Here is a 21627-nt window from a genome sequence, read left to right on the forward strand (position 1 = left end):
ACCTCGGTTTATATGCGGGTCGGTTTATATTCGAGTATCTACAATTTCATGATTAAATTAAAGTGCCTTTTTTTCTTTGTTATTTCAGGGCCAAAGACCTTAGAAGTCCACCTGGTACTGACCTTAGGTTCCAACTACTGGAGTTGCTGTCGAAGCTCACTCCAGCCTATTCAAACTAGGGTTACCAGATGTCCAGATTTACCTGGACATGTCCTCTTTTTGAGGACTGTGTCCGGAGTTGGGGCGTTTTTTTAAATTTTACAACTTTTGTATGGGGACATCTGGTACCCCCTACTGCAGCTCATGCCCCCCCCCCCACTACACCTCTCCGGAGTCTTCCCCTTCCCTTGCGGGATCTGGTGCTTGCTCACCCAACAATTCAGTAACTCTTTGGGCTGTTGGCAGCGTAACTAAAATAAACACGCTGCCTTCAGCGACCCAGAAGCTCCTCCTCTGCTATTGCTTCCTGTCCCTGCATAGGCAGAAAGCAGTAGCAGAAAGAAAGCTTCCGGGTTGCCAAAGGCAGACTTATGCTGCCGATGGCCAGAAGACCTAAAGCAGCGACGGGTGAGTGAGCACTGGATCCACAAGGTTGTTTTTTTTTTTTGGGGGGGGAGGATAGCTTGGAGAGACTGTCTATTGGAATTGACCATGGCCGCAAACCTATCGGTTTGGGACATCCAGTGCCCTGCTGATTCTCACAGAGTTTTGGCTGCACTCGGATGTTTATGTTTATTAAAAATCTTTATATACCACTTAACTAGCTAAAAAAGGATCAAAGCAGTTAACAACATATGTAATTCAATCAAAATAATGAAAAGAACTCCATTTAAATAGTAAAGAAAGAAGAAGAAAAATAATACATTTCTAATACATAATAATAATAATTTTTATTTTTATATACCGTCTAACCAGCAGTTCATAGCAGTTTATACAATAGTTACTCAGCATACAATATAATAATAACATCAAACATAATAAAATTCTAAGTAACTAATACAAGCAATAAAACTAATAAATAAGGAAAACACAAAATAACTAAAATAAGTATAGGTACTTAATATAACAATCTAAAAAAAAAAATTAATTAATTAATGCTGATTGAAGTATTGAATTCAAATCTTGTTAATGTAAGAAAACCAATTGAAAATAATGTGCCTTTAAATGTCTTTTAAAATTTAGGACAGTTTCTTCCTTTCTCAATTCTACAGGTAAACTATTCCATAAAATTGGAACCAAATAGAAAAAATACACAATTTCTTCGATATATGAGGTATAGCTACTCTGTTATCATTCAATAATCTCAATAATCGCCTTGGAGCATAGAATAGTACTAAGTTAGAAAGATATCACAGTTGTAGTTCAAATAATGCTCTATGTGCTAACATCAAGATCTTCAACTGATGGCTGGATTGCAGAGATGGAGAGAAAAGGGAAGGAAATATGCCATACCTCCAGGGGAGGGAATGGAAGGGGCAAATAAAGATGCCAGACCATGGAAGGGGGAAAGGGAAGGAGAGAGATGCCAGACAAGGGAAAGGAAGGAGGAGGTAGGAATTCTAGACTAAGACATGGAGAGGGGAGGGGAAAGACAGAGGGAGACCACAAAAGGGAGAGGAGGGAAATGAAGGAGAGGAGAAAGATGCGACTGTAGGAAGGAGAGGATAAAGATCCCAGATCATAGGAGGGGGAAAGAGAAGGAGGGTTGGAGGGGAAGGGGAGAGAGAGGGAGGACATGGTGTATAGGGATGGGAGGGATGGTGAAGGGTAGAGAGATGGAAGAAATTATGTTTATGGATAGATGGGAATAGGGGAGAAGAAAGAGAAGAATGGCACACGTAGATGGTGGGGAAGGGCAGAGAGAGGTAGGAGATAGTTTGCATGGAAAGATGGGAAGGGAAGACATGGAAAACTAGGAGGAAGCAGAAAAATGGAAGAAAGTTGAATATTAAAAATTTAATGCCAACGATGGATGTAGGGCAAAAAGTGAAGGAGAGAAAACGGCAAATGGACAAGGCCTTGGAAGCAGAGGGCCAGATTCTCAAAACTTTAATGCCATCACTAAACTATTTATCAATGATTTAGCTGTAAGCATTTTAGTAGCGGATTATCAAAACAGATTATCTCTATCAATAGCGAGCTTTCTAGCAGTCTCCGACTGCTTCTAACATGTAAATGTGCTCTTCAACACTGAAATGAGCCCTCCAGTGGATTCTTATAAAATGCCGAGCCTTTTCTAAAAGCAGCGTCAACGTTTGGCGACAAGAATGCCTGTGTTGTGATGCAGTGGGAGAGATGTCCATTCTCTCCCGCTGCATTACAATACCCCTCCCCTGCAGCATCTGCCCACACTCTCATGCTGCCAAGAAATCCCGACTGTGCACCCCCCTCCCCACAGCGGGAGAGATGTCCACACTCTCCCACTTCCAAGAAATCCTGGCTGCGCACCCCCCTGCAGCGGGAGAGAAGCCCACTTTCCCCCACTGGCAAATGACACCCCCCCCCCCCGATCTCCAAATTTATGCACAGAGAGATGCACACTCCCTCCTCCCAGAAGTCCTGTTTCAATTAAAATGGGCCTTCGGGATGCACCGGGGGAGGGCCTGAGGCTGATTGACCCGGACGCCCCATAGGAGGGGCCTAAGGCCCCTTCCTGGAGCATCTGGGGCCTAAAACACCCATGGGATGGGCCTTAAACAACTTGAGCCAATCAGAGCCTCAGGCCCCTCCCCAGATGCACCAGGAAGAGGCCTAAGGCTCTGATTGGCCCGAATGCCTAAGGCCCCTCCTATGGGGCGTCCGGGTCAATCAGAGCCTCAGGCCTCTCTCCGGTGCATCCCAAGATGCACCGGGGTGGGAAGGCCCACTTTTGATGACACAGGACTTCTGGGAGGAAGGAATCTGCATCTCTCCGGTGCGTCAATTTGGAGGGGAGGGGGAGAGGGGTCACTTGCCAGCAGGAGAGTGTAGGCATTTCTTCCACTGTTGAATCTTTGCTGCTGTCCGCTAACCTCATTTGCATGCGCAATTTTTAAAGAATGTCTCATTTTTTTCAATTTGCTATCAAAACGGCTGCATTAGCAGACCGTCACTTTTTAACGTGGGTTTTTGAGCATCCTGGCCAGAGTTATAAGCACAGACAGAAGGAAGTGCAACCAATGACTAGGAAAAGATGAGTAAAAAAATAAAATCACCAGACAACAAAGGTAGGAAAAGTGATTTTATTTTCAATTTAGTGATTGAAACATGTCAGTTTTCAGAATTTACATCTGCTGTCTATATTTTGCACTGTATTTCTGTTTCTTTGTTGTACTGGGTTTTGTTTGTGTATAGGAGTTGAGCCGGAGCGCGACCTGCATCTCGGACCGCGTGCAGGCAGGCAGGAGAGCGGCAACGAGCAGAAGAGGCCCGGAGGAGCAGGAGAGGGGAGCGCCGAAGGAGGCAGAAGGCGGGCAGGCAGGCTAGCAGCAGGGGTAAGCAGCGAGATTTAGCTCCGCCCCCCCACCGCGTCAGAGGCAGAGGCAGCGTCAGCGCCCGGGCTCCCCCTTAAAAGGGGGCGTGCCAACGGCGCGCGGCCATTCGGTGCGCGGCGAAGGCGAGCGGCAAAGGCACTCGCCTTAGCGAGAGCGCCTTTGCGAAGGGCCTTGAGAAGGGCCAAGGCACTACAGGGTCAGCACACACCAGAGGGGAGTCGGGGAGAGGACACCAGCAGCAGACAGAGAGTGAGGGAGAGAGGACGCAGCAGCAGCAGGCAGAGTGAGAGACACTAGCAGGCAGAGAGAGAGGACACCAGTAGCAGGAGGGAGTGGAGAGCAGAGTAGGAGAGCTGAGAAAGACCAGAGAGCAGAGCAGATAGACTGAAATGGAGGCAGCCGGATCACAGTGGAGCTTTCCAGTGTACTGCATGGACTGCCATATGTACGACTACCTCCTCTCGGGAAGGCGGGAGTACATATGCAGTCGGTGTCGGGAACTGGAGAGCCTGAAAAAGGAGGTTGGGAGACTGCAGGCCAGAGTCCAGGAGCTGGAAGGGCTGTACACCCTAGAAGAGCCAGGCCAGGTGTCTGAGGAACCAGACACAGCAAGCTCCATCGAGGATCAGGTGAGGGACCTTGAGAGATACATCGAAGAAGCCTACAGGGGAAGGGGGGGAGGGGACACGAGGAGGCAGAAATTTGCGAGGGTAAAGGATGAGGGTAAAGCAGAGGCACAGTTAACAGGTGAACAGCCCGAAACTCAAGGGAAGGAGGTCCAGGTAAAAGCAGAAGTGGGGGACAAACGCCGGGACCTACAGTGCTTATACACGAATGCAAGAAGCCTCAGGGCCAAGATGGGTGAACTGGAAGTCATGGCCAAAGGGGAAGACCTGGATGTAATTGGAATTACGGAAACTTGGTGGACAGAGGACAATCAATGGGACGTGGCGCTGCCAGGGTATAAGCTCTACAGGAGGGACAGGACCCACAAGAAGGGGGGAGGCATAGCACTATACATAAAGGACTCTATCTACTCGGTCAGGATGGATACGGCGACAAAGGCAGAGGGGCTGGAATCACTATGGGTCAAACTGCTGGGAACCAAAGGTGCAGACATAAAACTGGGGCTGTATTATCGTCCACCTGGTACGCCGGATGCAGTTGGACACGACTTGGAAGCGGAACTGAAGCAGGAATGCAGTACTGGAAATGTAACAGTGATGGGGGACTTCAACTACCCGGGGATAGACTGGAGTACGGGTCACTCCAACTGCACCAGGGAAACGGAATTCGTAGAAGCTATGAAGGACTGCTTCATGGAACAACTAGTCAAGGAACCGACGCGAGGGGGAACTACTCTTGACCTCATCCTTAACAGATTAGGGGGGCCTGCAAGAGGGGTAGAAGTGGGAGGACCACTAGGCAACAGTGATCACAACGCAATCAGATTCACATTAGAAAAAGGGACACCCATAGTGAGGAGGACCGCATCGACTGCGCTCAACTTCAGGAAAGGGAACTATGTTGCCATGAGGGAAATGGTGGGGAGGAAGCTCAAGAACAGCTTTAGGATGGAGACTGTAGGAAGCGCCTGGACCCTATTCAGGGACACCCTGCAGGAAGCACAAAACCTGTACATCCCCAGTTTCAGGAAAGGCTGTAAGAACAAGCGGTCAAAAAGCCCGGTTTGGATGACAACTGAAGTAAAGAGGGCAATAAGTGACAAGAAAGTGTCCTTCCGGAGATGGAAAAAGGACCCAAACGGAGGAAAATCACCAGAAGCACAGGAATTGCCAAAAGGAATGTCACCGAGAGGTTAGAAAAGCAAAAAGGGAATACGAGGAGGGGCTGGCCAGGGAGGCGAAAAACTTCAAGTCATTCTTCAGTTACGTAAAGGGGAAGCAACCAGCGAGAGAGGAGGTGGGGCCGTTGGATGATGGGGATAGGAAAGGAGTGATTAAGGAGGACAAAGAGGTAGCTGAGAGGTTGAACACGTTCTTCTCGTCGGTCTTCACGTGCGAAGACACATCCAATATACCGGACTCAAAGGAGCTCATGAGGGGGGAACAGGCCGAATAATTGGAGCATATAGAGGTAAGTCAGGAGGATGTCCTCAAACAGATATACAGGCTAAAAAGCGGCAAATCACCGGGACCGGACGGGATCCACCCAAGGGTTCTAAAGGAACTAAGACAGGAAATAGCGGGCACAATCCAGCATGTTTGCAACCTATCCCTGAGAACAGGAGAGGTGCCAGAGGACTGGAAACTGGCAAATGTCACACCTATCTTTAAGAAGGGATCGAGGGGTGACCCCAGGAACTACAGGCCGGTGAGCCTGACTTCAGTTATAGGGAAGATGGTGGAAGCGATGATCAAGGACAACATTTGCGAACACATCGAGAAAAATGACTTACTGCGAACAAGCCAGCACGGATTCTGTAAGGGAAGGTCATGCCTTACGAACCTACTGTACTTCTTTGAGGGAATAAGCAGTCAGGTGGACAAAGGGGAACCCATGGACATCATTTACCTCGATTTTCAAAAGGCTTTTGATAAGGTGCCACATGAAAGGCTGCTTAAGAAGCTGTGGAACCACGGGGTGAGCGGGGATGTACACAGATGGATCAAGCACTGGCTGTCAGGTAGACTGCAGAGGGTCGAAGTGAAGGGCCAATATTCAGACTGGCGGGGAGTCACGAGCGGTGTGCCACAGGGATCGGTGCTAGGGCCGCTACTCTTCAACATATTTATCAATGACTTGGAAACGGAGGCAAAATGCGAGGTTATAAAATTTGCGGACGATACCAAACTCTGCGGAAGAGTTAGGACCAGGGAGGAGTGTGAGGACCTGCAAAGGGACCTGGACAAGCTGGAAGACTGGGCAAACAAATGGCAAATGCGCTTTAACGTTGAGAAATGCAAGGTCATGCATATAGGAAATAAGAACCCGTTGTTCAACTACAAAATGGGGGGGCACTGCTGGGAGACAGCGGATTTGAGAGAGACTTGGGTGTGCTAGTGGATGCATCAATGAAGCCATCCGCACAGTGTGCAGCAGCGGCGAAAAAAGCCAACAGGATGCTGGGCATCATAAAGAAGGGTATCACAACCAGGACACGGGAAGTCATCATGCCACTATATCGGGCGATGGTGCGCCCGCATCTGGAATACTGCGTTCAGTATTGGTCGCCGCACCTCAAGAAGGACATGGCGGTACTTGAGAGAGTCCAAAGAAGAGCAACGAAGCTGGTAAGAGGGCTGGAAAACTGCCCATATGCTGAGAGGCTGGATAAGCTGGGTCTCTTCTCTCTGGAAAAGAGGAGGCTCAGGGGAGATATGATAGAGACCTTCAAAATCCTGAGAGGCATAGAGAGGGTGGATAGGGACAGGTTCTTCAGACTGAGAGGGACAACGGGTACGAGGGGCACTCGGAGAAACTGAAGGGGGATAGGTTCAAGACAAATGCAAGGAAGTTTTTCTTCACCCAAAGGGTCGTGGACACATGGAATGCGCTCCCGGAGGAAGTGATCAGGCAGAATACAGTACAGGGATTCAAACAGGGATTGGACAGATTCCTGAGGGACAAAGGGATCGTAGGGTACTGAAAGGGGTGCGAGGACAAAGGGTCAAGAATTTGATGGGAAGATAGGACTTCGATGAGAAACCAAGGGGTGAGAAACCTGTTGGGCCGCCACGGAGCGGACTGCTGGGCGTGATGGACCTGTGGTCTGACCCAGCAAAGGCACTACTTATGTTCTTATATTAGGACTTTTAATCTATGGTCCTGTATTTGCATAGGATTTATCTGTGTTCTGCACGTGTGACCAAGGCCATGTTTTCTGGTAGGAATGAATGTTGTGAAGCGTTATTGGTGTCATGGCCCCAAGTAGGAAGATATTTGTTGGCTGTTTGTCAAGATTTAGGAAGGCCCCGAGTTTGAGGCCCTGTCTGGAAGGCCTCTGCACATATGCTGATGTTGACGTGATGACATCACACTTATACACGCAAGAGTGTGATGTGATCGTGTCGACGTCAATGTATGCGCAGAGGCCCTCTGGGGCGGCTGGAGCTTGGGGAAGGAGACATGAGGTTTATATGGGGGCGGGGCTGGGGGTGGAATGGAATGGAATGGGGCTACATGTCCTCTTTTTTTAAAGAGGAAATCTAGTAACCCGAAGCCAAACCATCTCTTCGTTTGCAAGATTCAGATCGTGAAAGTCTGTCAAGCACCATCCTCATGTTCCAAATTGCTGGGGCTCCCATCGAAACTCCCCCAAGCCCATCCCAAACCAAATTGCAGATGCAAGTCTAAAACCAATAGTAGCCAAAAAGCCATAGTTTCTCCCGCCCTGGAACTGGGTGGCTCTACTGCAGGGCTGTCAAACTCAGGCCCGCGGGCTAAATTTGGCCCGCAGGGTAATTCGATTTGGCCCGCGAGTAAATGCCCTCTGTTCCTTCCCTCCCTCCATCCCATTGTCCACCATCTCTCTTCTGGCTTCCTGGTCTCACCTTCAAAGCAGCCTGCAGAGGAATTGCCGGTCAGCTGTAGCGAATCTAGTAGGCTGCCATCGACCTCCGCAGTTCTGCTGCTGCTGACAACTAGGGCTTATTTTTGGGGTTAGGGCTTATATTAAGACTTACCTGAAAATCATGCTAGGGCTTATTTTCAGGGTAAGTCTTATTTTCGGGGAAACACGGTAGGACCTAAGAGAGGAAAAGTCTTTTTTATTTATTTTGTTTACATCCCAGAGCTGGTGTGGTGTTAGAAAGGTTGTAACCTTGCACTTCTACTAAGGAGTCCTTTTATTAAGGTTCGCATTTAGCGTGTGCTAATCTTTAGTGCGCGTTAAATCGGTTAGCGCATCTTAATAAAAGGACCCTTAAGTATCTTAATAAAGAATTTGGCCCGTGACTTACCCCCTCTTCAATTAAACTACACTAGTTTCAAGTTTCAAGTTTATTAAATTTTTACTATACCGACTATCAACAAATATCTAGCCGGTTTACAAGTTAAAATAAGATAAAGAATAAAAATAAAATTTATACAATATATAAAATAATTGAAAAGAAAAAGGGGAATTGTGAACATTTAGACTTTAACTGGACATACTGGAAAGTGATGGTAGGGAGAAGTAGAGGAAGGGAAAAAAATACATAGTTCAATAAAAAAAAAAAAAAAAAAAATTTTGGAAAGGGAAGGATGAAACATAAGGAATGGGATCGCTTCCTAAAAGCGGTTGTGGTATTGAAAAATAAATTATATTTAGGAGCTAGAAAACGTGTCTTGGAATAAGAAAGTTTTTAGTTTGGCCTTAAATTTATCAATTGATGTCTCGTGACGAATGTGGGATGGCAATGAGTTCCATAGAGTAGGAGCGACTACCGAAAAGTTAGTCTTTCTCATATAGAAGAAATCTTTGATTGTGGGAACAGATAGTAGGTTTTGATCGGCTGATCTGAGGGTCCGTGATGAGCAGTAAGGGATGAGAAGTTTATCTAGAAAAGAAGGTTGGCGGAAGAATCTAATTTTGAAGACTTGCATAATTGTTTTATATGTGATACGATGGGTTATAGGTAGCCAATGAGCTTCTTTCAGGAGGGGTGTAACATGGTCATATTTTCCTAATTTGTAAATAAGTTTTATGGCTGTATTTTGTATGAGTTGAAGTCGTCGTAGTTCTTTTTGAGGGAGTCCGTTGTAAAGAGAGTTACAATAATCAAGGTGAGAGATGACAAGTGAATGAATTAATGTTGTGATGGCTGTAGTATCAAGGATGGATGATAGAGAACGTATAAGCCTTAGTTTGTAAAAACAAGTTTTTACAACTGTACTAATCTGATCATGAAAGGTAAGATCCTTGTCTAGGGTAACCCCTAGTAGTTTTATTTTAGTTTCCATTTTTACAGGATAAGTTTTGATGAGAATTTGTTCATGAATAGTTTCGTTCTTTTTGGTAGGAAAAAGTAGGCTGCTTGATTTATTGATGTTTAGAGAGAGTTTGTTTTCATAAAGCCAGTCGCTTATTTCATCTAATTTTTAGCAGTTTTTAGAGCGGTAAGCCGCGCTACTCCCAACGCTCATTGAGTTCCTATGAACATCGGGGGCAGTGCGGGCCATTCAGCGCGGCTCTCTGCGCTACAAACTGCTAGCACAGTTTAATAAAAGAGGGGGGTTAGTCTGTCAGTGACGTACCAAGGGGGGGGCAGTATTCCCTGGGTACAAGCCCTGATGGGGTGCTCCCGGCCTGAAGTCATTGGCATCCGGTTCCCCCCGGTGTCTGGCGTCCAAATTTCCCCTCTCTGGCCTCCCCGCACCATTTACTGTAGCGAAGCAGCCTGCAGCAAGATCACGATGCCAGCGATCTTGCGCTGCTTTGGTGCTGTTTCCTCTGCCACGGTCCCGCCCCTCCTCTGTCACAGGAGGGGGTGGGACCGCGGCGGAGGAAACAGCACAAAGCAGCGCAAGATCAATGGCATCGTGATCTTGCTACAGGCTGCTTTGCTACGGTAAATGGTGCAGGGAGGCCAGGGGGATGAGCAGTCCTTCGGGGTGGGGGGGAGTGGTCTTTCAGGGTGGGAGGGGAGAGCGGTCCTTCAGGGTGGGGGGCGAGCGGTCCTTCGGGGTGGGGCAGCAGGCCTTCAGGGGGGAGACAGGCCTCCAGGGGGGATGCAGGCCTTCAAGGGGGGGGGACATGCCTTAATGGGGGGAGACAGGCTTTCGAGGGTACATGCCTTCAAGGAGGACAGGCAGGCAGGCCTTCAAGGGAGGGACAGGCCTTCAAGGGGGACAGGCAGGCAGGCCTTTAAGGGGGAGACAGGCCTACAAGGAGGGGACAGGCAGGCAGGCCTTCAAGGTGGGGACAGGACTTCAAGGGGGGGGGACAGGCAGGCAGGTCTTCAAGGGGGGAAGGACAGGCCTTCAGGGGTGGGGGGGGCCCTGGTGTAGAAGTACACGGAGGGAAGGGGGGGGGTCAAAGAGACGTGCATATGCCAGACTTTGGTGGGGAAGAAATAATGGGTCTGAAAATAGAGGAGAGGGAGAGAGATGATGACCATGGGATTTAGGGAGGGAAGCAACAGAAAGGGAGAGAAGTTGGACACAAGGGATGGTGTGGAGGGGGATAGATATACTGGATAGGAGGGTAGTTGGGAAAAGAAAGGGAGAGATGGTGGACCCTGGGGTGGTGGGGAAGGAGGGAGAGATGCCGGATGAAAGGGTAGTTAAGAAAAGATGGATCTGTGGAGGGAGATGAAAAAAAGGAAAGATGCCAGACCTCCTGGTGAGGGAAGGGAAACAGAAGGGGAGGACAGAGATGGCAGATGGATGGTTAGCATGAAGAAAGAAGGAGACCCTGGCAAGCAAGTTATCAGAAGACAACCAGAGCCTTGGACCAACAAGATTTGAAAAATAACCAAACAACAAAAGATAGAAAAACTAATTTTATTTTCTGTTTTGAGATTACAATATGTCAAATTTTAAATGTGTATCCTGCCAGAGTTGGTGTTAGACCGCAAACATGAGCTAGGATTTAACAGAGAGAGGAAAAGTCCTTTTTGTTTCTTTATTTTATTTACACCACAGCACCAGTGTGGTTAGGAGAAGCCAAGGGGGGTGAAAAAGCTATAAAATAAACCCACCAGGATGTTTGAAAAAAAAAAACAAAACACCCAATTGGGCAGGAAAATCGAATCGAGAAACCAATTCAATAGGCTGAATCGAATTTTTTTTTTTTCCTGAATCGGGCAGCACTAGTTTGCGCTACTGTCTTAGACTTTAGGACCTGGGATTGGGGAGAGATGGCTTCCTCAGTACTTTATAATGCAAGTGAAACAAGTATTTGGTCAGACTTTTGAAGGGTCTACAGAAGAAAAATATTGTATAGGCCGGGAACATGAGACAGCAGGAAATGGGAACTTTTCTTCCTTCAATTTTTGTGACTGGCAAGGCTGAGGATTTCAGAGAGTTCAGTTAAAATATGTGCTTTATAAGAAAATATAATAATGTGTTTTATAAAGTTTATAAGCATTGCTGGTCTACCCGGTGAGGTGTTCCTGGTGGTAGTGGCAGCGTGTCAATGTGTTGAGAGGAAGAGATGATCTGGGAAATTCTGCTGAGCAAACTCTGGGCCCATTTCCACCCCTCAGTTAGTCCACTCTACTCAACTGGTTCACACACTGAGTGGGTCTTTGGGTGTTGTGCCTGGGTAGTTGTTTTGGGATCTCTTCCAGTGGTTTGTCAGTATCTCCTTATGGTCCAAGGAAGGAAACTTTGTTAATCTTAGCATTGACCTTCAGAATATGTTTGTAACAGCGCTGCTTATGTGGCAGGCTATGAAGTGATCGAAAGAAAAAAACAGACCTTTGCACTATATGGTGGGTGTATGAGGAGATTCACATTTCCTGCACAGCTAAGTCCGTGTGAAGTTACCTTGTGTTGTATTTGACATCTTGCAAGGTCTCTGTTTGGAAGGAAATATCTAAGCTTAAAAATGAAGTGGCCAGAAGTTATGGTAAAAGCAGATAGCGTAGCTGGTTTTAAGAAAGATTTGGACAAATTCCTGGAGGAAAAGTCCATAGTCTGTTATTAAGACATGGGGGAAGTGTCTGCTTGCCCTGGATCGGTAGCATGGAATGTTGCTACTCTTTGGGTTTTGACCAGGTACTAGTGACCTGGATTGGCTACCATGAGAATGGGCCACTGGGCATGATGGACCATTGGTCTGACCCAGTTAGGCTATTCTTATGTTATGTTCTCATCTGTGGGGGCCTTTGTTTTCACTTCTTATTTTAATGTATTTTTTTTTCTGGGAACTTATCAGTGTTTTTTTTTATAATGGGAACAAAAATGGAAGATAATTAATTTGTGTGGAATGGGGGGGAGGGGGTAACTAATTTCTTCAGCTAAATAATTCAATCCACCTCAACCAGACATAGGAGAACTCATGCACCATTCACACACCCTCCAACCAAAAACGTCAAAAGAAAAAAAACTGTTCGACAACCTCCAAGCCATTCCAGCTGCAACACTCGACCCCCAACTCTAGAACCTATTGACCTAGACCACAGACTACAAAACCTTCAAAACAGAAATAAAAACCCTTCTATTAAAAAAACACATAAAACCGAACTAACACAATCAGAACTGTCCCAAGCTTCTCCTGCAACTACTCTATATGTACTTCTGATGTCATGACAATTCAGACATAATTTGTTATGTTATGTTATTTTTGGAATAATGGTTACATATATGAGGTTCAATAAAAGAAAATTTTCACTGCCTGTTTCTATTCTGACCATTTATTCCGTTTCATGGTTATTACAAAAAATATTTTTTTACATGGGTGGGGGGGGGGGGGGGGTGAAAAAATGATGGGCCCCGGGTGCCACATACCCTAGGTACGCCACTGGTCTATGTTTTAGATTTTGACCCCTTATGATTGAATTTGACACCCCTGCTCTACTGTATACTGTATGTACATTCATAAACACCCTACTACATGGAACTTTTACTATTTAAAAAAATCTGGGGGGGAGGGAGCAATTTCTGAACAACGTTCTTCTGATACAGATTAGGTCCATGGGCATTCTACTCCATTTCTTAAATGGAAAGCACAAACAATGCTTTAACTCAGAAAACTAATTAATTTAAAAAAAAACCTAGATTCGAAACAATTGGGTGTCTGTGAAAGTATACTCTGTAGGACTGTTGATCGCCGTCCCTCTTAGTCAAACACCGGTACCCCTCCCCCGCCTTCTCCTGGATGACCCGGATGTGCACGGCTTCCTCCTCCCTCCCTTCCCGACCTGCGTTCGCCGATGCAGAGCCACGGCATGGGAATGAAGTGAACGGCGAGCGGGGAGTCGGCAATTGCAGGGGCAACGTCATGGGACTGTGCTGACGGGGCTCGCTTTATGCTTCTCCCCTTTTATCCTCCAGCGTTCTAGAAACTGAACTGCTCGCCATGGCTCCTATGGGAATCCGGCTGTCCCCGCTGGGCATAGGCGTCTTCTGCTTGCTGGGGGTCGGGGTGCTTTACCATCTCTACATGGGCTCCCTGAGCAGCCGCGTGGCCGCTTTTCTGTTGGGCGAGCGAGCCCCCGCGGCTGCGCCTGCCTCGCGGGTCGACTTGCGCGAGCTGCTCGCTGTCTCCCTACTGGCGGCGGCTCGCGGCGGAGAGGAGGTGAAGCGGGTGCGCGAGAGCAACGTGCTGAACGAGAAGGTGAAGAGCAAGACCCGGGAGGGGGCCGACGAGCGCATGACCCTGGGTGACCAGCTCTCCAACCGCCAGATGTACTATCTGATCCGTAACGCCTTCCCCAACCTGCAGGTGCGCTGCTAATGCCCCCCAGCCCTTTTGGTTTAGGGGGCGCGAGGCCATAGATACAAGCCCCCTCCTCTTTTGCTGGTGATGTCGGGTCCTTTGGAAACTTTCCTGTCAAGCTATGTTTTGGACGTATGTGAGAGAGGTCATGTTGGTTAGATTGCAGTGGTCCCCAACCCTGTCCTGCAGGACCACCAGCTAGTCGAGTTTTCGAGATAGCCCTAATGAAAATGCATGGGGCAGATCTGCATTCCTATCATCTTCATTACATGCAAATCTCTTTCATGCATATTCATTAGGGCTATCCTGACTGGCTGGTGGTCCTCCAGGCCAGGGTTGGGAACCACTGGTAGAGGAGGTCCATGCATCGACTAGCATAAGCCATGCTGTTTTACATTAGAGTAGGTCTGCCACCTCACCATGGTGAACAGGTGTTCAATCCTGCTTTAGAACCCTTATCTACATATGGTTCTGGTTCTGCTTGTATTTGTTTCTCTAAATTAAAATTTTATAGACACAGCCAGATGTAGTCTTAGCTTGCTGTGGGATAAAGCATTTTGATAGCTGTACGGTGTCAGGTCAAAAGCGCGCCAGGACAAAGGCGCATGCAGACAACTGAAGGGCTCCGACGAGGGGTGTGGGGGGGGAACCCCCCCACTTTACTTTATACAGATCGCACCGCGTTGTGAGGGCGTTTTGGGGGGTTGTAATCCCCCACATTTTACTGAAAACTTCACTTTTTCCCTAAAAAACAGGGAAACAGTTAAGTTTCCAGTATAATGAGGGCGGTTACAACCCCCCACAACGCCGCCGCGATCTGTATTAAGTAAAGTGGGGAGGGGGGTTTCCCCAACAAAACCCCCTGTCGGAGCCCCTAAAAACACTTTTTCTTCGGCGCGCGCCGACAACCTAGCGCAAGACGGAAGCGTGCGCCTTTGTCTTCAGCGGTTTTGTTTATGAACCGTTTGGTAACAAAAAATTTAAGCTGCTAATATGTTGAAAGAAGACCAATTCAATCTATTTTTGAGTTGTAGGAGAACCTAGGGTAATTCAGGGGAAGGCCAGATAATGTGGTGCGTAACTATCTGATTCTAGAATACAGTGGGGTTGGGGGAAGGGGGGAGATAAAGGTTCCTGATATTTATAGAACATAGACAAATAAAGGCAGATAAATGACCATATGACCTATCTAGTCTGCCTAACCATTCTATCTTCCTTAGATAGCCAACTTATTTGTCCCAAGATTTCTTGAATTTAGACACTGTTTGCCTCCTCCATCAGGAGGCCATTCCAAACATTCACTATCTTTTTTGTAAAAAAGTATTTTCTGAGGTTACTTCTGAATCTACAGTGGTTCTCCGAAAATAAGACACTGTCATATTCATTTTGGGTACAAAAAATGCACTTGGGCTTATTTTCAAGGGATGTGTACAACGATCATCTCTCACCCATCCCCTTGTGCAGCATCTTTCTATCCCTCCCTCCCACCCCATCCTTCTCCCGTGCAGCAGAACCCCAAAAGCAATCTAAGCATTGTTCTTGCATGCCACATCTTCCCTATAAAATAGAGCTTTAAATGGTTAACAAATAAAAACTTACGGACAGATCATACTTAAGCTGAATTTCAGATGTCATAACCTTTTTTGAAATAAAAAAAGTCTAGAGAACTTTGTGGAACAGATAATACGAAGCCATTCCCTTTGTGCAGCAGAACCCCGCCAACCCAACCCCCTGCGCAGCATCTTTCCATCTCTCCATCCCATCCCCCATGCAGTAGAACCCCGACGACCCTGCCAACCCATCCCCCTACATAGCATCTTTCCATCTCCCTCCCATCCCCCGTGCAGTAGAACCCCGATGACCCTCCCACCGTGATACCGACATACCTCTTTTCCAAACAGCGGCAGTGGCAGCACTGAACAGGCTGCTTCGCGGCCTTCCCTGCCAGGGCCTTCCCTCTTCAGCATTGCTGATGATCTCATTAGTGACACGACAGCACAGGGAAGGCCACAAAGCAGCCTGTTCAGTGCTGCTGCCGCTGCTGTTTAGAATGGAGGTATGTCAGCCTTACGGTTGGAGGGTTGGCAGTGTTCTGAATGGGATGGAAAGATGTTACGCAAGGGGATGGGTGAGAGGGGAGAAAAGATGCTGCACATGGGGAGGGGGGAGAAGCGCTGCCGTTAGCGAATCGGGGGGAGGGGGAATTTGGGGGTTGATCCAAATAGGACTTATTTTTGGGGTAGGGCTTATATTAGGACCTACCCCAAAAATAATGCTAGGGCTTATTTTCGGGGAAACATGGTATCTCTTTTCACCTTCATCCTATTCCTCCTCATTGCAGAGTTTCCTTACAATTGAAAGAGACACGCCTTATGCGCATTTATGCCACATAGGTATTTAAACGTTTCTATCATATCTTCCTTGTCCCGCCTTTCCTCCAAAATATACATATTGAGATCTTTGTCTGTCCCCTTACGTGTTATGATGAAGAACAGACCATTTTAGTAGCTATCCCTATTTATATGTTTTTGAAGGTGCAGTCTCCTGAATTGTACACAGTATTTTAAATTAGGTCTCACTAGAGTCTTGTATACAGGGGCATCAATACCTCCTTTTTCCTACTGGCCATACCTTTCCCTATGCACCCAAGCAGTACCCCCTCATCCATCATGTTCATCTTGAGCTTCTTTTTTTTTTTTTTTTAGACTTTTCCGTGGAATATTATTATGAAGGAGCCCTGACTGGGTTGTGTTTGAAAAGCATGGAAAAGTTAAGTTGTGTAAAGGAAACTAAAAAGAAGGCTAAGGCATCCATATCCAAGTTTTCAACAAATACAGACACCAGCAGCTGGGCATACTGAGCAGAGAGTTGCGTGGGGACAGAAATCCTGCCCGTCCCCACCAGTATCCTGCCCATCCATCCATGCCAGAATCCCCTCCGTCCCCACCCGAACCCATGAGGAATCTCCTCTGTCCCCGCCCGTTCCCCCATAAAAATTACCTGTCCCCATAAAAAGCAGCAATTACTTATGACAGTTTTGATTTTTTTTTTTAAGTCTTAGTTTATTTAAACCTACAATAAAATACAATATAAACAAATAACAGTGAACAGAAATAAGATGCATACATCACCGTAAATATTAGACTAGACATTAGGCCATGTGACTAGGGTCTTACATTTCTTGTTAAAAGGAATAAGAGTTTGATTTTTTGGTAATAAAAACTTGTAGAGCAAACAAAACCGGTTTTACCATTTGGCATAGGTAACTTGTGAGAGGTACTTCCAAGATCAACAAATGGTTGTGTTTTTTTTTAAATATATATAAAGTTTCATTTTTCCATGATCACAGAATCAGTAAGTTTAAATTTAATAATTTTATACAAATAGAAATTAAATAAGGCAAATATTCCCCCTTTGTTCTGTTATTTCAGTCCACTATGTATGGGGGAGAGAATCAAAGAAACAATCGTATTCCATTACAATTACAACATTATTTAAAGTAAACCAATGAGCACCTGAGTCAAACCTAGTTTACTAACTACGAGCGTACTTCTTGTTCCTCAACTGGGGTGCTTACAGTAATCACTTTTTTACCTGAAATAAATCTAAATAACTGGGAGGATTCAAAAAAGGTATATCTAACTCCTTTGTGATTAACAAGACATTTGCAAAGAAATCTAAGTACAAAAGTAGCAGCTAGTTTTATAATCTGGGGCCGCAAAATTAGAAATAGCTTCCTCTTCTTTTGGGTTATTCTAGCTACATCAGGACACATTCTTAACTTTTGGTTCAGAAAAAGTTTATCTTTATTTTTAAAAAAACATTTTTAGTAACCAATCCCTATCTGAGTCTAATGCAAGTTGTACAAACAGTGTGCCTAAAGACACTTGTTCAAGAGTCTGATTTTTTTTATTTTTTTTTAAATATTTGTCAAATCCAGTAAGTCAAATTCATGATCTTCTTGGTCTTCAATAGGTTTTTTTTCTTTCCAGAAAGCAGATAGTACATTTTCGAAATAGGTGGAAAGGATGCTTGAGATATCTTCAAAACTTCTACTAAATATCTTTTTAAACAATTCCAAAGCTAAAATCGTGGTTAATTTAGGAAAGTTTATTATCCTTAAATTCTGTCACCTTATAACATTCTCAAGCATTTCAAACTGAAAGTTACTATTTCCATTTTCCTTTATAAGGAGCTGGTTTTGAGCTCCTAATACTTCCATCTCTTTCCCATAAGCTATTAATTCTTTTTCAAGTTTTTCAATCTTATGTTGTATTTTGGAAGATTCTAATAAGACTCCTGAGCACTGAGTTATTAAATTCTGGATCTGGTTACCTAATGAAGAATGTAATTATGATATTGCTTCCCAAATTGAGTTTAAGTCAATTATCGGTGACTTTTTTTAAAGGAGTTAGTACAAGCTTCAAATAATTTTTTGCTTTCACAGTACCTGAGGAACCAGGAAATTCTAGTGACTTCTGTGCTCCTACAGTCGACTCCAAGGCTGCAGCGGTTGTAATACAGATTCAGCCAATACCCGCTGAATTGTGAGGTCTTCACTCTCTTCGCAGCTCTCGGACATTGCTGCTTCATTTCACTTACTCGCTGTTCTGAAAGACAACGATTGGGGAATGGTTGGGCCGGTATGTTCCGCTCCTCCGGAGAAAGGCTGGCTGCCTCAAGAGAGGCACAAGAATCCTCCGACAAGCTCGCCCCTCTAGCCGAGGACTTCTCACCCGGATCACCTGTAGGTTGACGCTCCACAAAAACATCCATTGGCCCCAACTTCTGAGCTTCTGGCCCGGGTTCGGATGGGAAAACCCGGGTCTTCGATTTTCGTTTCACCATCAAGGTAACAGGCAAAAGGGACAGCGGCGTTCTGCCAAGCTCCTCACTGTGCTATCTTAATTAGGCTCCTCCCACAAATGTTTTTTAATGCAGCAATGAGTAAAAAATCAAACAATACAGCATCAAAATAATTTAAAGCAGAATTGAGAGAGGCACTTTTCAGGACAATGGTTGCATAAGAAAAATGTGCCAAAACTGAACTGGAAACCCAAAACAAACTCAGCAAGTATTTCATTTTGTACTAAAAACAATTGGTGGCATAACCATGAGAGGGGGCTGGGCCTCCCACTTTGAGCTTAGCCCCCCATCAAAATGAACATCTCCCATGTTGTAGCTGGTGGGACATTTTGTTTTTCCCATCATCTTGGCCCCAGTTACTGCTTTTATCTATCTTCTACTAATTCTCTTTCCAGGCCTCGGGAACCCCGTGAGCCTGGGGGGGGGGAGATTCCCGCGGGAGTCCCATGAGCCTGGGGGGGATTCCCATGGGAGTCCTGTGAGCCTGGGGGAGAACCCCGCGGGAGTTCCATGAGCCTGGGAGAGATCCCCGTGGAAGTCCCATGAGCCTGGGGAGATCCCTGCGGGAGTCCCACGGGATCCCTGCAATCCCCGTTCCTGTGCAGACCTCTAATACTGAGGCTGCAAGTGCGGCAGGCTGTTTTGTTTCTGCTGCTGCTTATTTAGAGGAGAAGCAGCAGCACTGGCTGAGAGAGTAGTGGAGAAGTACTGTTCTTGGTGTGTGGCAGCAGCAGCTGGGGTATCAGATGGGGAGAAGAGACATGAGGGAGATGTGATGAAAGGGGGAGGAGGAGAGAAAAAAAGAAGATGCTGGAAGGAAAGAGTGGAGTGATACTGTATGGAAGGAGGGAAGAGACATAAGAAGATATGGAAAGGGAGAGATGGGCAGACATTTTATAGAAAGGGGTACAGGGAAGATACTGGATGAAAAAGGTTAGAGTAGTGAAAGAGGGTAGATGGTGTGGGGAAGAGACAGGTGGGAGATCATGGAAGAAGGGAAGTGAAAGGGGAGACTGGATGGAAAGGAGAGAGGAGGCAGATGGTGTATGGTAGTGGGGCAAATACAGAGGTGGATCATACTGGATGGAAGGGGAGACATAAAGAGGAAGAAGAAACTGAGAGAAGGGGGCAGATGCTGTATAGAAATGGGGAAGGCAGATTCTGGATAGAATATGAGAGAGAGGGCAGGTGATGGAAGGGGGAAGCAAAAATGGAGATGCTGGATGGAAAGGAGATAAATCTGGACATAGAGGTAGAAAAATAAATAGAAGAAAGCTGAAAGAAAAAGGAGAAAAATATCCTAGCAAGAGATTTAAGTTAGAGGAAAGCAGAAACCAGAGAAGTAAATGACCAGAAAACAAAGGCAAAAAAAATAATTTTAATTCAGGTAAAGTAGTGTGGTAAATAGAAAATAGAATTAAGATGATATCTTTTCATTGGACTAATTTTAATACATTTTTGACCAACTGTCAGAGACCAACATCTCCTTTTTTAGGTCAGGACAGCTTATTGTCTTGACCTGGGGACTGAAAAATGTTTAAGTCCTTTCAATAAAATTTCTATTTTTTTTTACTTACTGTATATTTGTAATTCTTAATTTGTAATGTACAATGTTTATAATATCATCAGGGTAATGTAATGAAAATTTTTTGCTTACATCAAATCCTTTGCTCACAAAAAAATAAAAATTTGCTCACATGAATTCTGTCTTTAGAGGGAACATTACCCTAGTCTTACCCCCCTCTTTTACAAAGCCGCGCAGCAACAGTCCCAATTCCCTTTAAATCTCTATGGGCTTCGGGGCCGTTACTATGCAACAGCTGCTAGCGTGGCTTTGTAAAAGAGGGGGGTTAGTATTTTGGGAAAGAGTAAACAAGCTCCACTCCACTCGGTATTTTATATACCTCTATCATATCTCCCATGAGCTGTTTCTTCTCCAAACTGGAGAGCCCTAGCCACTTTAGCCTTTCATAGGGAAGTCGTCCTTTTCCCTACCATCATTTTTGTCGCCCTTTTCTGTACCTTTTCTAGTTCCACTACAAGTACATCTTTTTTGAGGTACGGCAACCGGAATTACATACAGTAGTCAAAGTGTAAAGAGCTCTTAGCACTCAGGGAACAGGTCCGTTCTCTTGAGTCTAGAGTAGAGGTCTGCACGGGAACGGGGATCGTGGGAATCCCGCAGGTCCCGCGGGGGTGCTGCGAGAATCTCCCCCTTAACCCACGGGACTCCCACGGGGACCCCCCTCTGGCCCACGGGACTCCCACGGGGATGGAAGGCTTTGGAAGCAGGGTTCGCTCATATAATATAATGGACACATCAGCCTTAGTAAAAGAGGGGGTTTATAAGTTAATTACCTGAACAGAAAACAAAAAAAGGGTTCCACCAAAGAGATTCCACAAGGAAAACAGCAACGCAAACACAAAAGAAACTGTGGAATTGATGATCCTGTCCGAAGTAATTGCTGCTTTTTTATGGGGACGGGCAGGGATGGAGGGAATTCTTTGTGGGGACGGGTGGGGACGGAGAGGATCCTGGCAGAGATGGGCGGGGATAGGTGGGATTTTTGTCCCCGCACAACTCTTTAGTCTAGAGTAGCAGACATGGAGAAGCTGAGAGAGACAGAGAGGTACATAGAGGAGACCTACAGGGACGTTGTAGAAAAGTCCCACCTTCAGTCTGGCTGCCTCTGTGCTGCCTCAGAGGAGGGAAGTCTCCTTAAAGGAGAGCATCACACTGGTGAAGTAGGAGACAATCCTGTAGCCAGGACAAGCCCACCAGGGAATGCAATGTCCTCTTGCACCGAGGATTAGTGCTGCTCGATTCACAGAAATGGCAAAACCATTGATTATGGTTTAATTAAGTCAGTATTGAAAACCTTCCCAGAAAACACGAACTTGGTATTTGTAGCACCATCACAGAAGCTCATGTAAACCACTGTGAACTGACCTCCAAGTCGT

General features: G+C 46.0%; 1 protein-coding gene across 1 annotated transcript in view; it reads left to right on the forward strand.

Moving 5' to 3' along the window:
- Positions 1-13236: 13236 nt before the first annotated feature.
- Positions 13237-21627, forward strand: part of BPNT2 (3'(2'), 5'-bisphosphate nucleotidase 2) — a 64887-nt gene continuing 56496 nt past the window's right edge. The window contains exon 1 of the mRNA XM_033934519.1: positions 13237-13806. Within this exon, the coding sequence (XP_033790410.1) occupies positions 13441-13806 (366 nt within the window). The 5' untranslated portion in view covers positions 13237-13440. The remainder of the gene's footprint in view (positions 13807-21627) is intronic.

Source organism: Geotrypetes seraphini, chromosome 2 (assembly GCF_902459505.1).
Source record: "Geotrypetes seraphini chromosome 2, aGeoSer1.1, whole genome shotgun sequence".
Classification (NCBI taxonomy): Eukaryota; Metazoa; Chordata; class Amphibia; order Gymnophiona; family Dermophiidae; genus Geotrypetes; species Geotrypetes seraphini.